The 16,343-nt window shown below is 44.6% G+C and overlaps 1 protein-coding gene across 1 annotated transcript in view; it reads right to left on the reverse strand.

Annotated features, from left to right (window-relative positions):
* mtbp (MDM2 binding protein) overlaps positions 1-15,906 on the reverse strand; it is a 28,735-nt gene extending 12,829 nt beyond the window's left edge. Inside the window, exons 1-10 of the mRNA XM_079735923.1 lie at positions 15,766-15,906; positions 15,090-15,173; positions 14,896-14,969; positions 14,066-14,217; positions 13,877-13,935; positions 11,584-11,728; positions 9,167-9,281; positions 6,839-6,946; positions 476-570; positions 22-88 (exon numbers count right to left, since the gene is read on the reverse strand). Coding sequence (XP_079592049.1) covers positions 22-88; positions 476-570; positions 6,839-6,946; positions 9,167-9,281; positions 11,584-11,728; positions 13,877-13,935; positions 14,066-14,217; positions 14,896-14,969; positions 15,090-15,173; positions 15,766-15,832 — 966 coding nt within the window. The 5' untranslated portion in view covers positions 15,833-15,906. The remainder of the gene's footprint in view (positions 1-21; positions 89-475; positions 571-6,838; positions 6,947-9,166; positions 9,282-11,583; positions 11,729-13,876; positions 13,936-14,065; positions 14,218-14,895; positions 14,970-15,089; positions 15,174-15,765) is intronic.
* Between the last annotated feature and the right edge of the window lie 437 nt (positions 15,907-16,343).

The following is a 16,343-nucleotide window of genomic DNA, read 5'->3' on the forward strand; positions in this document are numbered from 1 at the left end:
GACCAGAGAGGGAGCGGTTACCTCTCCATGTAGCGATGACAGCTGATCCAACAGAAGCTTGCACTTCTTGGACTTCCCAGACATGCGACTGTGCTTGTGAATGATGGAACTATACACTGTTTGAAAAGGTTTGCCTCAACTATGGAAATTCTGGGACTATTATTATAAATTGTTATTATGAGGCCGAAAAACAATTATTTAAATTATTAATATTATTTTTATCACCGAGATGATATGCAGATTTTTACAAAAAAGGGCTGTGCTTTATGATTCATGGACTCTCAAAAAGGGGGTGAAAGGGACTGTAAGAGTGACCAAATTACATTTACGTATACCACAATAAAAGCGTGGATCTTCCCAAATTTCTTTTGCACACAGAAAACAGGCTGCCCCACCAAACCGCCACACACATCGCCACACACACAGACACAAAGAGACACAGATACACAGAGACACAGACACGGCTTCAGGATACAGCTGGAACTCCGTGTTGGACAACAGAAAGTCAGGTAGTTCTTTGAGGGAGACCATCTGCATCAGGTCCAAGACATTCCTGTAGTGATGGAAGACCTAGGGATGAAGAACAACACTGGATTATAACAAAGGGGGCGTCAGAAAGAGGGCTTGTGTTCTAGCTCCCACTCTAGCCTGAAAAGTCAAATATCGGAGTCACTGTTTGAAAAATGCACGATTGTCTTTCACAATAAACACCTAAGAGGAGAGCTACCAAGACATATACTCTATGGAGACTTACTGTGGCAGCATTTGCTTTGGGCATATTTGAACACAGTGTGCCACCTTTCCCTTTTTTTCAAATTTCCAATTAATAACAGCATGTAATTGACTTACTAGTCCAGAGTTAAGTTTGCTAGAGTGGAGTTTGATGAGCATAAACTTAACACGCAGAACAGCCATCAACCTTGACACGCATCCCCCTGCCCTCAGACTACAATATCAGCTTTGTTCAAGCCCATCTAGCCTGCTGTGTGAGGGCCTGTGTGCGTGCATCATCACTAACAATGTGCAGGGTGTAGCTCTTCACATTACACTCTCTATACATCCAACAAACTTTATAGACAGAAAAAACAGTAAGGGAGGCGGCAAGCGGCGAGACAGGGTAATAAATAAATATATAAAAAGATGAATAGCAACCCAGAGAAAATTAGATAGAGATCAATCTCGCAGGCCCTCAAGACAAGCCCAGAAGATTGGGAACTGTTGAAGCGGAGCCAAACTCGCTGCCAATTTACTTTGATGGGGGAAACGCAGGACGATACTGGAATGACCATTCAATCCCTGTCACTGTTACTAGATTGCATCAGAGCCTGTGTGCGCCTGGCTGTGCCTCCCAGTCACACACGCATTCTCCCACACCTCGTCCACACTAATTGAATCCTGTAGCTTTTCTTGTCATGTAGGGAGTGGGTATGAAATAAAAGAGGGCTCAGGAGAGCAAAAATAAAAAATATGTTGCGCCACAAATTACCCTAAATTCCAACTAGTTAAACACACAACCTGGACATTACAATATGCCAAAATCCACCGTGACTTGATTAAGGTTAAAAAAGGGACTCGAGTTACCCTGTGTGAGGGCATCTTGTACGAAACTTTACAACCTACCAAGCTCTCGGGGAAAGCCAGAAAATTGCACTGACAAAAGCACCAATAACTTCCTTGAATAAAAAAGTAATAAACCCATGCCTTGTTGATGCACAATAATCATTTATAAACACTGGTTTGGGAACAAAGGCATGCAAACGGCAACACATTCTAAAAGCGCTCTGCTGTCAATCAATTATTTATTGTTCACATTGTTTTTTAGGGTTGGATCAATAAAACATGGGGCTACTCTCAGAGCTTGTCACTCACGATGATGGAAGGAGATCTTTGTCTCGTTTGGTCCATGATAAAAAGGGACGGCCGATCCCTGGCTGATCGGCAGCAGGGTTTCAATGAGATCAGGGTCATAGGGGCAGGGAGCGGGAACAACTGTGCTTTTGCCATTATCCAATAGCCAAAGCATTCGCTAGTTAAAGGGCTCGACTTCAACAGACCAGAGAAGAGGTGGCGGTGCACAGGCTAAACAATCCTACCAATTTAATAATAAAACCCCAACCGTTTCTCTAAACTGATACAATATTAACACAGCTAAACAGACAAGGAAGTTGCAAATCATGGGCGGCAGTAGTTCAGGAGGTAGAACATGTTGGCTGGTAAACGCAAGATTGCTAGTTCGATGCCCGGCTCCTCCTAGCTGAGTGTTGAGGTGTCCCTGAGCAAGGCACCTTACCCCTCCCGACGAGCTGGCTGTCGCCTTTCGTGGTTGACTCCGCCATCGGAGGAGCACCTCCTCCGTTTGAATTTGTGCATGAAGGGGTGAATGTAAGGCAATATTGTAAAGCGCTATATAAATGCAGCCCATTTACCATCATGAAAAGACCATGGTTTCTGCCTTGGTGGTTAAGTAGACTGGATTCATATGGTCTGCCTGTGTTGGATGTTTTTATTTACTGCAAGAAGCGGAAAAGCTTCAATAATAAAAACCACTCTGACTGCGAGCCGTCACGGGAGGTATTCACTGCCCACGCATCGCCGACCCCAGCAACCGCCCTTTTGAAGAGATTCACAGGGGCACGTCATTACTCCTAGACGCAATTATGCCTCGGACAGGGGGGGGGGGTCTTTGATTTTCAGCAATGGGTATTTTTTATTTAACACGCGCGCGCACGCACACGCACACGCACGCACACGCACACGCACACGCACACGCACACGCACACGCACACACACACTATGTGTGATTCTGGGCCATCTGCAGGCGCAGTGGTGCTTTACGCTCAAGAGCAATTACTCTAATGGACACTGTGACGTCATTGGAAGAAGGTAAACACAAAACGTTCAACACATGTTAAGGGATATGTCCTCTATGTGCATGGACAGTTTCCAGTTCCTGCCTCCTTCTGACTCAGACTTGTTAACGAGTCTAGGCATAAAGCTTAGCATTTATTCAAAGTTCATTTTTTAAATATCGACCCAAAACCTTGAAGTTCTTAAGGGAGGGGGGGGGCTCTATGTCCCCAAGAAGTTTCCAGTCACTGAACCACTTCTCAACTGTATTTTTAATTGATTGAATATTAAACAATTTAGATTTCCTTATAATATTGCCATTTTTGTGGGGCGTGTCCATAGAGCATGGGTACGACATTCTGGGAACAGACAGCCATTGTAGGTCCGAGAGGCAAAATTGTTCAGCATGCAGATGAAGGACAACTAGGTATCCACAGATACTCTGTGAATACCTCATTATAATAATAATGATGATGAAACATCAACGTCGACTCTACCGGATCCCCAGCCTTTAAGCTAATCCCTTTGGTTTCATACTGAACATATGCTTGGTTTATTTGTAAATCTGAAGAATTGTGGTGCGGTACGTAGAGAGTAAGAGGAGTCAAAAAGAGACTTCCCTAATGCCAGACTGCAGAATATAATTTGTTTTTTAGACCATGGCATTTGTGTTTTCCTCTCAAGGACACAACCTGACTGCAGACAACATGACAAACAGACCAGACTGAACAGATCTGCCCACTCCCAGCCTACCTACTGTATCTCACTCCCATGACCTGCCCACTCTCAGCCCTACCTACTGTATCTCACTCCCATGACCTGCCCACTCCCAGCCTACCTACTGTATCTCACTCCTATGACCGGACTGAACTGCCCAATCCCAGCCTACCTACTGTATCTCACTCCCATGACCTGCCCACTCTCAGCCCTACCTACTGTATCTCACTCCCATGACCTGCCCACTCTCGGCCTACCTACTGTATCTCACTCCCATGACCTGCCCACTCCCAGCCTACCTACTGTATCTCACTTCTATGACCTGCCCACTCCCAGCCCTACCTACTGTATCTCACTCCCATGACCTGCCCACTCTCGGCCTACCTACTGTATCTCACTCCCATGACCTGCCCACTCCCAGCCTACCTACTGTATCTCACTCCCATGACCTGCCCACTCCCAGCCTACCTACTGTATCTCACTCCCATGACCTGCCCACTCTCAGCCCTACCTACTGTATCTCACTCCCATGACCTGCCCACTCCCAGCCTACCTACTGTATCTCACTCCCATGACCTGCCCACTCCCAGCCTACCTACTGTATCTCACTCCCATGACCTGCCCACTCTCAGCCCTACCTACTGTATCTCACTCCCATGACCTGCCCACTCCCAGCCTACCTACTGTATCTCACTCCCATGACCTGCCCACTCTCAGCCCTACCTACTGTATCTCACTCCCATGACCTGCCCACTCCCAGCCTACCTACTGTATCTCACTCCTATGACCGGACTGAACTGCCCAATCCCAGCCTACCTATTGTATCTCACTCCCATGACCTGCCCACTCCCAGCCTACCTATTGTATCTCACTCCCATGACCTGCCCACTCCCAGCCTACCTACTGTATCTCACTCCCATGACCTGCCCACTCCTGGCCTACCTACTGTATCTCACTCCTATGACCGGACTGAACTGCCCAATCCCAGCCTACCTACTGTATCTCACTCCCATGACCTGCCCACTCCCAGCCTACCTACTGTATCTCACTCCCATGACCTGCCCACTCCCAGCCTACCTACTGTATCTCACTCCCATGACCTGCCCAGTCCCAGCCTACCTATTGTATCTCACTCCCATGACCTGCCCACTCCCAGCCTTCCTACTGTATCTCACTCCTATGACCTGCCCACTCCTGGCCTACCTACTGTATCTCACTCCTATGACCGGACTGAACTGCCCAATCCCAGCCTACCTACTGTATCTCACTCCTATGACCTGCCCACTCCTGGCCTACCTACTGTATCTCACTCCTATGACCGGACTGAACTGCCCAATCCCAGCCTACCTACTGTATCTCACTCCCATGACCTGCCCACTCTCAGCCCTACCTACTGTATCTCACTCCCATGACCTGCCCACTCTCGGCCTACCTACTGCGTCTCAATCCCATGACCTGCCCACTCTCGGCCTACCTACTGCGTCTCAATCCCATGCCTCTGTGGCGGTCTTCCCCCATTAATCGCTGGCCGAAGAAATAGGAAGAACAGAATACATCATCTTTGCGTCTTATTTCCCTTTTCCCACACTTTAAATAGTATAACGTTTGGTTTTGGTATCAGCCCCTTGAGTGAGCCCAATCTTCCATAACCATTTACTACAAAATGAAAGCAATGCATTTAAAACAGCTAACCATGCATTTAAATAGGATATTTCTCCTGTGTTATCACTTGAGAAGACTCTTTAATACCAGCCCTAAACAGCGTATATTGGGTATACACGGTGGGGAAAAGAAATACAGAAGATACATACATACATAACTGTCAAAGTGTTCCAATTTGCACACACAGCAAATCATCCCTGTTATGAGGCTGTGAGTTTGTGTGTATGTGTCTCTGTGTGTGGGTGTTTATGTCTTTCTGTCTCATGGTACAAATGACATAAACAGCTCCTCCATGAGGGAAAAGGTATTCAATTGAAGGCAGTTGAGAAGACTGTCAAGAGTATGTACCCGTCGTTGGGTGCCAGAACAAAGCCATCTGGCAGGGTGCAGATCTAATGAAATACCTTTCTCTGCAACACACACACACACACACTGTCACGCAACACCTTATCGCATGAATAACCCACCTGCGGTCACAAAGTACTCTGGCTTAAACACATATTGCGTGCACACAGACACAGACACACAGACACTCAGAAACACACACACACACACACACACACACACACACAGAATAAGTTCTCCAAGTTATCATCATGGTAAACAAATACTTGGAAACAGGCAATAGTTACATATAATGTATACAGACATGTTTATGATGAACACTACATATTGTTAATCATGTCATTAGCATTAGAATTGTGATGTTGTAGATTGTAAGCCATTTACAATTCCACTGAGGAATCCCTTTGGGTGACTAGAAATCGATGTCCGAAAATTAAAATGTATTTTACTGGACGTTGTGTGAGGTGGACACGTGCTGCAGCCAATGACCTCCTGGTCAGAGCCGGACCATGACGATTACTTAAAAGGTGACATACTACACCACCAGATGTGAGTGTGATTAGCCATTAGCCTTCATACAGCTAGGTGGACACGCCCACTTGTGATTGACTTGTCAGAAGAGTCAGATTTTCAAACGGCTAATCGCACTCACACCTGGTGGTATAATATATCACCTTTAAACCTTTGGTATGTAAACAGCAGGAGCTGGCTGCTACGTCAGAGTGCTACGATAAGCTGTGCTCGATTACAAGCTTGTCACTCATTGACCTTTCTCTCCTAGACGGCTACAGTGTACATACTCATTATTAGAACAATGGTTTTTGTGTTATGTGGATAACACACGGACGTGTGTGTCAAAATCCGGAAGGGAATGTCTTCAGGGTATTGAGAACAATTGTCAAATGCTTTTTTTTTTTAAATTTTTTAATAGGAACTGCCAAGTGTTGTCTTTTTTGAAAGAGATTGGTGTTTATCACAACAAAAGTAAAGGAGTATGAAAATGGAAAACAGGAATTGCCAAAAAACCAATGCCAGTGAAAAACCTTTAGGCTACAATAAAACCAACCAAGAGATCACATTAGGCACGCTCCAAAATAGCACTGTGTGTGTGTGTGTGTGTGTGTGTGTGTGTGTGTGTGTGTGTGTGTGTGTGTGTGTGTGTGTGTGTGTGTGTGTGTGTGTGTGTGTGTGTGTGTGTGTGTGTGTGTGTGTGTGTCAGGTTGAGCCCCTCAAGGCGTGGGGGCCGGACGGACTCGTTCCGACTCACCTCGGGTTGCAGGCGCTGGCCAGCAGGGCCGGAGGAGGAGCACCTGGTCGGCCTGTCGCCCTCTGCAGTACGGAGGGAGAAGCCCTCGAACCTCAGCTCTGAGGCACACTGAGAGACAGAGAGACAGGTGGAGAGAGACAGACAGAGGGAGAGACAGGGAGAGAGACAGGGACAGAGAGAGAGGGACAGGGAGAGTCAGAGACAGAGACAGGGAGAGAGAGAGACAGAGACAGAGACAGAGGGACAGAGAGAGTCAGAGACAGAGAGACAGGTGGAGAGAGACAGGGACAGAGAGAGAGAGAGAGGGAGAGAGACAGGGACAAAGAGAGAGAGGGACAGAGAGAGAGGGACAGAGAGACAGAGAGAGAGAGACAGACAGGGAGAGAGAGACAGGGAGACAGGTGGAGAGAGACAGACGGAGGGACAGACAGGGAGAGAGACAGAGGGACAGAGAGAGTCAGAGACAGAGAGAGAGACAGAGACAGAGACAGAGAGAGACAGGGAGAGACAGAGAGACCGGGAGAGACAGAGAGAGAGACCGACACACGATAGAAGATCAACTCAATGAATCAATTAATTATTGAGAAAACGTATTCTCTGCATCTATCCCATCCTAACTGGCTACAGGAGCAGTGGATTGCCACACAGGGTCCCGGGAACCAACCCCAGTTGTGGGCGCCCTGCCTCGGTAATGGGCAGGGAAGTGGTGGCATCTTGAATGTTTTGAGGTGCGGGGGGGGAACCGGAGCAGCCAGAGGAAACCCAGCACTCAGAAAGACACTCCGAGTTGAACGGCCTCCAACACAGAGCCTGCTTCCTCCCCACACTGACGTTGCTGACTGAGCGACTGAACCACCGTGCATGCTCAGTAACTCGCCCCCACACACACACACACACCTGCAGCCACCGCCGTCTCTTATTATATAGGGGACCGCCTCGGTGAAGCGCGGGAGAGCTTTATTCACGGCCGACTCCTTTGCATTCGGGGTTGGGGGAATTCTTCTTCTTTGTTTGGCAGCGCTCTCCCGCGGTGACGCCCCAGCTGATTGACTGGCAGGCTGCCTGGGCGGCTGTCACTTCTTCAAAGCACGCCTGGTGAAAAGGTCACCGCGGCAGGGACGCGAGGAGTCCGTCTGCCTGCCTCAGCATCCCCGGCTCAACCCCAGTACGAGGGAAGCGATGGCGTGAAAACGTTGGCTAATAGACAAGGAAATGGCTGTGTCTCGGAGTGCGGGCAGAGATGGACGCAATCCTGAAAAGCTGTGGGAGTTTTTCTGCTCACGCAGTTAGACTCCTGTCGACAGAGTTTAGGGAAGTGGAAAGTCTCTTTGCCGCTCTTCTCTAGTTGCTTGGGTTCATTGAGGGAGCTGGATGGAGCCAGTCACCCGTATCAGGCCGAGACAGGAAAGAGGCGGAGTGCATTGAATGTCTGGGAATATGTTGAATGTTGTGTCACTGTTGAAAACTCACAACATGCAAGGTTTGTACCTCACACCTACTCACAGACACAGACACACACACACATTATTTATTCTAATGAATAATTTTTAAGAGGTTTGGTTGCCTTCTTCCCTCCTCAAACTATCATAGTCCAGAGGGGTGTTTAAGGTCAGGTGAGAGGTGGCACTGATAGGGCAGAGCATCACATGGACTTACCTCCATTCATTCCACTTAGCATGACCATTATACTTTGTATTCATTTTCGATCAGCCCCATCTATTCAGGTCAAACTTCTTTACATAAGACTAAATCAATAATGCTAACCATTCTATATGTCCTAGCAGCAGAGGGGGAGACACACTACCATGGGTGTCCACAATGGGGCACAGAAAGGTTATTTTATGCAGGGTTCCTCTCTGGCATTGCGTGTTCAACAGTGGTGTATGGTTGGGGTTACAAGGAGTTAGAGTCTCAAATGTAGCCACAACTTCAGAAGCATCCAACCCAGTTTAGCACCCATCATCCCTCCCTCAGTGACTTAAGGCTTAGTTATGGTTCCACGTCGACACAACTCAAGTGGGTTTACGGACCCATTAATTCCTTGTGGACCCTCCTTGCATCCACCGCAAGGGCCTGACATGCACCTCCCAAAAATTGTAACCTTGGGTCGAGGCGACACAGCACTAAAACGCTCACTAAAACCCGACGCAGAACCAAAACAGGTTCACAACTGCGTCGAAGCGACTGCGTGGTCATTGCGTTGCGTCGACGTCCAACCATAACCAAGCCTTTAGCCTATGGCCCCGCAAATACGACAAAAGGGGTTTCGCAGACTGACCCGACCTGCACCTCAACTCTACGATGAGGCGCCCTCAAGTGAAGGCTTACCTTTTTCTCCCTGATCAGCAGAGCTCCTCGCCACTGCTCCCTGGAGTCTATGCAGCTGTCCAGCTCAGCAGGGCCCACCACAGCGGCGCTCAGAGAGGAAGCCACGTTCTGCCACCTGCAAACATAATAATAAGGTTGGGGTCTTCAGTTGTATTCATGGAGGGATCCCAGAGGCTAGGATCCAAACTTTATCATTGTGTTAAGGGACTTGGATCGGTTGCTTGATAGGCATGCTATAGGGAATGGAGGCAAAGTTCACACTTGGCGTGGATATAACTATTCAGGCTTGAAAGGAAGGGCTGGTTGGGGAATTTGTGGTTGGATAAATGGTTAATCCATTTTTGATCAGACAATAATAAAAAAGAAGCTGAAAAAATTAACTAACCAACCAACCCTCCTTTCCAATATTTCCAAATCTTTACACGTGTTAATTAGCTTCACTCAAGCCAGACTGATGGACTGAAGTCAAACATTTCCTAAAGCACAAACAAAACCAAAAAACCCATAATGGGCCTTTTTGCTGAACAGATGGCACTGCTCGTACAGTTTTGAGGAAAACATACCGTTCCCTAAAGACGGAGCATGTCCTTGTATTCATGACCACTTCTGATATGCTTCCAGGAATGGTAAATATGTATATAAAAACAGAATGAAACAAGATATTGGATCTTAGGAAGCATAACTAAAACGTCTCTGTGAAGGAAAGGCCAGATACTGCGCTTCAAATGAACGTTCCCTAGAAGCAGGGGGTTCTTGGAAAAGGCCGGCCCATACAAACTTCTCCTTCCATCCTGGGTCATTGCCAGGGATAGTTTCAAGGTTTGAAGATGAGAAGGTGATACATCGGGGAAATCAGTCGATGCTGGTTTAAGGTACATTATTATTGCATTCCATGTTGTTCCCCTTAAGTCATCGTACTCCGGTGAACTACAGGAAGACCAAAATCTGGAGGTTACCTCCATCCACAGCCAGCTGAGGGAGGATGATCTACTGGGGTTGTACAGCTCTCCACTGTTTCACTCGTATTCTCTTCACTGTGACAACCTGAGAGAATGGTTAACCTATAGACAAACAGGGTGTAACCCCTGGAAACGTGATTCACAGCATTACCCATCCAAACTACTTCCCATTTCCTGGGAAATAAATATATATTTATTTGTTTACATTTAGATCATATTAGAATAGGCCTATATCTGTAAAATATGCAAGTCTTCAGTTACTTTCCACAATCATATGGAGCAGCTGTTAAGACGTTCTTGCCACTATTCCGGCTACGTCAGTCAAGGCATGGAGCATTTTTGTACAGGGACCATCTTTTGAGTACAAAGTCCTTCGAGTTAATTGCTAGAAAGCACACTTTAAAAAAACAACAACAAAAGAAGTCAACCAAGATTTCTATTAAGCAGTGTCAGTTGTTACAAGCCTATGACTATTTGTCTAATATTTTGTCATAATGCAAGAGAGTAGTAGGCCTGTTCTGTTCTTAAAATGTGTAACAAGTTGATTTGCAGTCTGCACATGCATTGACATGCAGGCCAAAGTTTGTTTTTTTTATCAGGGTCATATCCATTTTATTTATGACTGGCTGCTGTCTGTTTTATTTAAAATCGGCCGTAGCATATTTTGGGTGATTATGCTGTGAATTTTGGATTATTATAAGCCATATTCAATCCCCTGTATCGGCAGTTGTTTGCAATGCTGAAGTAAAACTAAAGAAATTGGTCTGTTGACTTTGGGTGATGATTGACTTTATTACTATATATCTCACGCTGCTTGGCTTTTACATAAGGCTCGCACCAGCAGCCTTCCCCAACAGAACATTGAATCCGTCTCAGCTTATAGGAATGACGTTCAAAATGCCAAAATGACTTGCTTTAACAAAGATGGATCACATGCAATGACTTTTGCATTTCATTATCCTTGCAGCGAAAGTGAAGATCAAGCTGCATACAAAAGTGAACATTATGTGTATACTAATGTTGATTGACATAAATACAGATAATGGCCTTACTAATAATTCATATCCCTGAATAATACACTGAAGCTGAAGGTCAGGTTGGGAACCCATAGGTTTATGAACATATTTCCTTCTGGCATTAAGTGTTACTAGAAATATGACCAATGCATTTTGACTGTAGCTGAATTAAAAAAAAATAAATGCAGTTCCCAGGATTTCAGAGATAGTTTGCTTCAGTTGCCGGGAGAGAAAATGTTGCCATTTCCAGGAACAATAGAAATCCCCAGCCAGTACACATGACACCTTGGACACTTGTTCATCAACTCCTCTTCAGAAAGTTCAGGAACTCATGCAAACAACACAGAGCGAATGTAAATTTTAAAATCACACCTATACAGTAAACGTGGCACAGTGCCGGTTAATCCCTACGTCCATGTGTAGTGCTGCATGTGGAGCTCACCCATCAGCATGCGGGGTCACCAGGGTGATGTTGGCGGAGTGCCAGCACCCCATGTGTTTGAGGGCACCCATCAGAGGCAGCAGGTCCCTCAGGGCGGGCGGAGGAGGAGACCCACAGAGCACCAGCACGTCCACCAGGGCTTTACCTGGCCACAAAGACAACACGCAGCAAACCTTTAGACCTGCACTCTGTAGCTGTCACCATTAGCAGCCTCTAATGGGTGGAAACATAGCTATGGTTCTAGCTTTATTGTATATTGTTTCATTGTATGTTGGCCTTAGCTTTCCGCTAAATCTTAAACACATTGCACTTTCTTTTTAACTTTGCCTTGGTTTCCTTTATCCATTTTATTTATTCTTTCATTTTATCATTTGATGATGTTTCAACGTGAAGCACTTTCAGTCTGCGTCGTGTATGAAAAGTGCTACATAGTTAAAGTTGCCTTGCCTATATACTTTTCTAGCCTGTCGTCTGAGATTTTCCCAACGTGGGGGTGGGGGTGGTGGCGGTGGTCTATAAAACAATTTATAGAGAATAGCTCCATTGATGGATCCAGTTGTTGATGGGCATATTAATCTGCAGTAGAAAGTCACAGTGCAGTTTTTATATTAATGTATTTTTAAGACAGCTTGTAGTGTATGAATCAATCTCCTTATCAGCATAAGGAGGTCATGAAGGATGGCATGAAGGTCATTCTGGCAGGCCGTGTTGTTGATAACAATAAAACGATAAGCCAAGTGTGTTTAATGTGCTCTAGTTCCTGTATGCTTACCTATAGCAGTCAGCAAGTCTTCCGTTTCTGATAATATACCACTAGTACAAGTTATTTATTCACAGTGGCTGGCAACACACATAGCAATTAGTCGTTTCTGTCATCCTTGAAAAAAATTAATTATGCAACATTTTGATTTGATCTGAGCATCAAATGCACCTCAACACAAAACACATTCCAACTGTCTTTTTAACCACCTCCATATGGATAGTTATTGCACGAAAAACAAACTTGGGAATTAAAGCAATGACAAACTCCTCCCTAGAGTCAGACAACGGTGAAAGTGTGTGCTGGAATATAAACAAAAAACAATGTTCTATCTTAAACTCAATAACATTTCTAAAGCTTATCTGAAAAGTATAAATGGCTGAGCCTCAATTCCGTCCCAGTGGAGTGTGCCTTTCCTCAAATGTTCTCCATTTGAGGAGAACACCATTCCTAAAGGGATTACGAGAGGCAGCTTTTAAGGCTAATAGCTGAACGACTGGCCTGGAGTCCCAAACACTGCATGGAAGAGTTCCAAACTGTTGTAATTCCTGTTGTTTGGTCACCCAAAAAACTTAAGTTTGAGTGCTGTGTCAGCACTGGGATGGTTCGTAAATGTCTGCATTAGGGTTGTTTTCATAGATCTTCTGTTTGTATTACAAGCTGATGTTGGGTTTAAATAAAAACTTTTTTCTTATGTTGTCACTTAAGCCAGCAGAAACACTGGGTACTTCACCGATGCTTCTCCACTACCCACACGTAGAGGAGGACTGAAAATCCAATTATTAAAAACGAATCTATTGCTTTATTTTGCTCACACACACATCACGTGCACTATTGTGCCACGTTATTGTCAGTAAATCTTCTGAAACTACTACTGGACAAGTCAGGGGACACAGTGTCACTTTCTTCTACCCATCCCATTACAGGGGAATTTTTTTAAGGAATAACATTGTTTTCAACCATGTGTGACTTCTAATAGAACAGCAGACTGAGGTTGAACTCTCCAGGGGTACTGCAAGGCGTTTGGCCCCACGATCAGCCAGAACCTTCTCAATGTTTCAGGGATGGTGGTGGAAACGCATGTCTAATACACCTGTCCAAAATCAATCCTCAGAGGTTTTTAATAGAGTTCTCTTTTATACATTGCATAAGCAGTGTTAGTTTCACCAAACTCTTTTAAGTAGGAGAAAATAAGTCACTAGTTATATGCAAAAATGTTAGAGACCAGCTAACTGGTCTCCATTCACTGCTTGATGCACTCAGTTTTTACATTATAAACATGTTCATGTTCTCTTCCCCTTGTAATTGTTGATCAGCTCCACCAGGTGGCTCTAAAAGTCAACTATTCTTAACCGTGTCAGCTATTTTAAATATCTTATGAGACCCTATATAACCAAGTCCCCAAGAGTACCCCAGAGGGAATGATATTGAATTGTTTTGCGAATGCTGTTTGCATAAAACCGCACCATATGCCAGGCAAAGTAAAGCAGAGAAGACGATAAAGTTAAAGACCTTACTTTTTTTTCTACATACCTGGTGGTGGTAGTTTGTCTGACAAGAGATGGAGCCCTTCTGCTGCCTCCTCAAACAACCTGTCAGGACATCAAAACTCACATCAGGAGAACAGACTGTGATAAAATACTTCACGTGATCACACACATTTGCACGCACACCCACATGCCCATACGACACATCCACGCACAAAATGAAAGAATAACTTACTCTGCCAGTGCAGACTGCTCATCCTGTGTCTCCCCTTCTCTTTCCTGGTCCTGCAGAGAGCTGTGACACAGCTGCCAGGCGCTTGGGCTCTCCTCCTCACTGTCCCCCTTCGGTTGGCTTGCTCTCCCCTCTTCCCACTCTGAACTGCAATACTAACACACACACACACACATGTGCACAGAATGGCATTGTGAAGCTACACACTCAACTCAAGTCAATTCATGGAAAAGAACAATGTTATTAGTTCCTGAATTTGGCCGCGACATCCACTGAGTCGTGCACAATGTGCTACTTATAAGGCCACTTAAAATTATTTTCACATCCAAGGAGGGATGGACGTTTCAAGCTCTTCTTAAATGTGTCACGTTGTTGTGTTATAATTTTGAATACATGTTTTTTGAAAAAGAGCTACAAACAAATACTTCTAATCCTATAAGTATAATGATGTATTATTGATAAAGGCTAGTCATTATTTGTATATCGTCTACATACTAGTGCATGCATATTGTCGTACATCAATTGCATGTTGGCCTGGCAACATCAGAGCATAACCTTTGAACGACTTTAGTGGGCAATAGTCTTTATACAGTCATTCATATTGAGGTATAAAGAAGCAAATACAAAAGGTTTTGAGATGTCAGGAATCTAAACCAGGACATTTCAGTTGGGAGAGGAATAACCAGTAGTCTGACCTTCCTACTGACTTGAACACTATTAATTAAGCATTTATAACCACACACAGACTTCAAAGGTTTCTCCAAATGTTCATGGGTATAACTGCCTGCTGTTGGAATGTGGGACTCAATGATTGTATATAATTTTGTAGTTACCTGACCAAATCCATGGACAGCCTGGATGGCAAAGAACCACCTCTGCCCTGATGGGTGGCCACTAAGCGAACAAGCTAGAGGAAATGAGAGAGGGATAGGGGATTTGAAAATATTCACACAATGGGTTTGACAGTCAAATGAAAGCTGGACATACAAGGACGACTGGCAGTCAAAGTATGCCTACTGAGTCCTACCTGGGAACGCGGAGACTCTCTGTAGAGATTCGTCACAGGAGATGCCCCTTAGACCATCATATATTTGCTTCACTTTCTCCAAAGCTGGGATAAATGGCAGGGCAGGCATGCACAATCATACAATCATGTTATAAGTGAAAGAAAACATAAATAATGAATACAAGTATATTCGTAAGTAAAACAAAAATACTAATTGTGCAAACTAGTGTATGGCGTGGATCATAACAATAGCCCAGTATAATATACGACCAAAAATAGCAAGTCAGCACATACCACAGTAATCACACAACATAACATAACAGTGGCTCATAGACCACAAAACACCATCACACAAATAATGTGATATTTCACATATTCTGAGTAACATGACATAACCTACAGCAATATCTACCATTACTGGCGAGCATGTACCAGTACGATGACCCAGTTCCACTGTAACGTTACAGTTCATTGGTATAGCTGGGCGAGCTAACATTGAGGAACAACCACTATGCCGTAATAGATTGAACTACTCACAACAATCGTAGTGCGTCTAATGCATTGCCTAAATGCATTGATTACATTATGTAGTGACGGACATATTACTTCTATCGACTGTAGTTTCGAAGCTCGAGATAACGTGATAGCATGTACAGTTAAGGACATTGTCAAGAGTAGGCTAGTAGCTATGGCTTACGTTTAAAATCATCCAGACATTCCGATAACCGAGGACAGAATGATAAAAGCATCACGTATTTATCCATGTCAAATAATTATGAAATGTACGCTTCAAAAATTGCGATTAAAATGTGATAAAAGCCTTCTCGTAGTGTCAAAACTCCCGCTAAACTTTAAAGGCCTAAGCTAGCGGTCGCAGATTTACTTCCGAACCGACATTTTCAAAATAAAAGACATACGATTATCTACTACGGCGGGCTATATGCTGAATACAGAGGTAACGTAGTGCTTTGAAAGGGTGCAATGATAACTATTTAATATGAACTATGCCTGAGGAAACATGTAGTAGGCTACTTACTTATTAATATGAATCAATGTTTGTATTGCTTTTCATCGTTATCATAGTTTAAAGGGATTTTATTTTAAACTGAAACAGATCAAACACACACAGTCAATGCCGGAACTTCGTTTCCAAGTTTCGCGCAATATCTTTAGACTGACAAATGCCGGCTCTATCCAACCCATTCTCAGCGAGTTACGTAGAAGCATTGATGACGTTGGTGAACTGTGTCGTAATACTCATATCGAAGTTTGCAA

The sequence above is a fragment of the Pollachius pollachius genome (genome assembly GCF_949987615.1).
Source record: "Pollachius pollachius genome assembly, chromosome: 1".
Classification (NCBI taxonomy): Eukaryota; Metazoa; Chordata; class Actinopteri; order Gadiformes; family Gadidae; genus Pollachius; species Pollachius pollachius.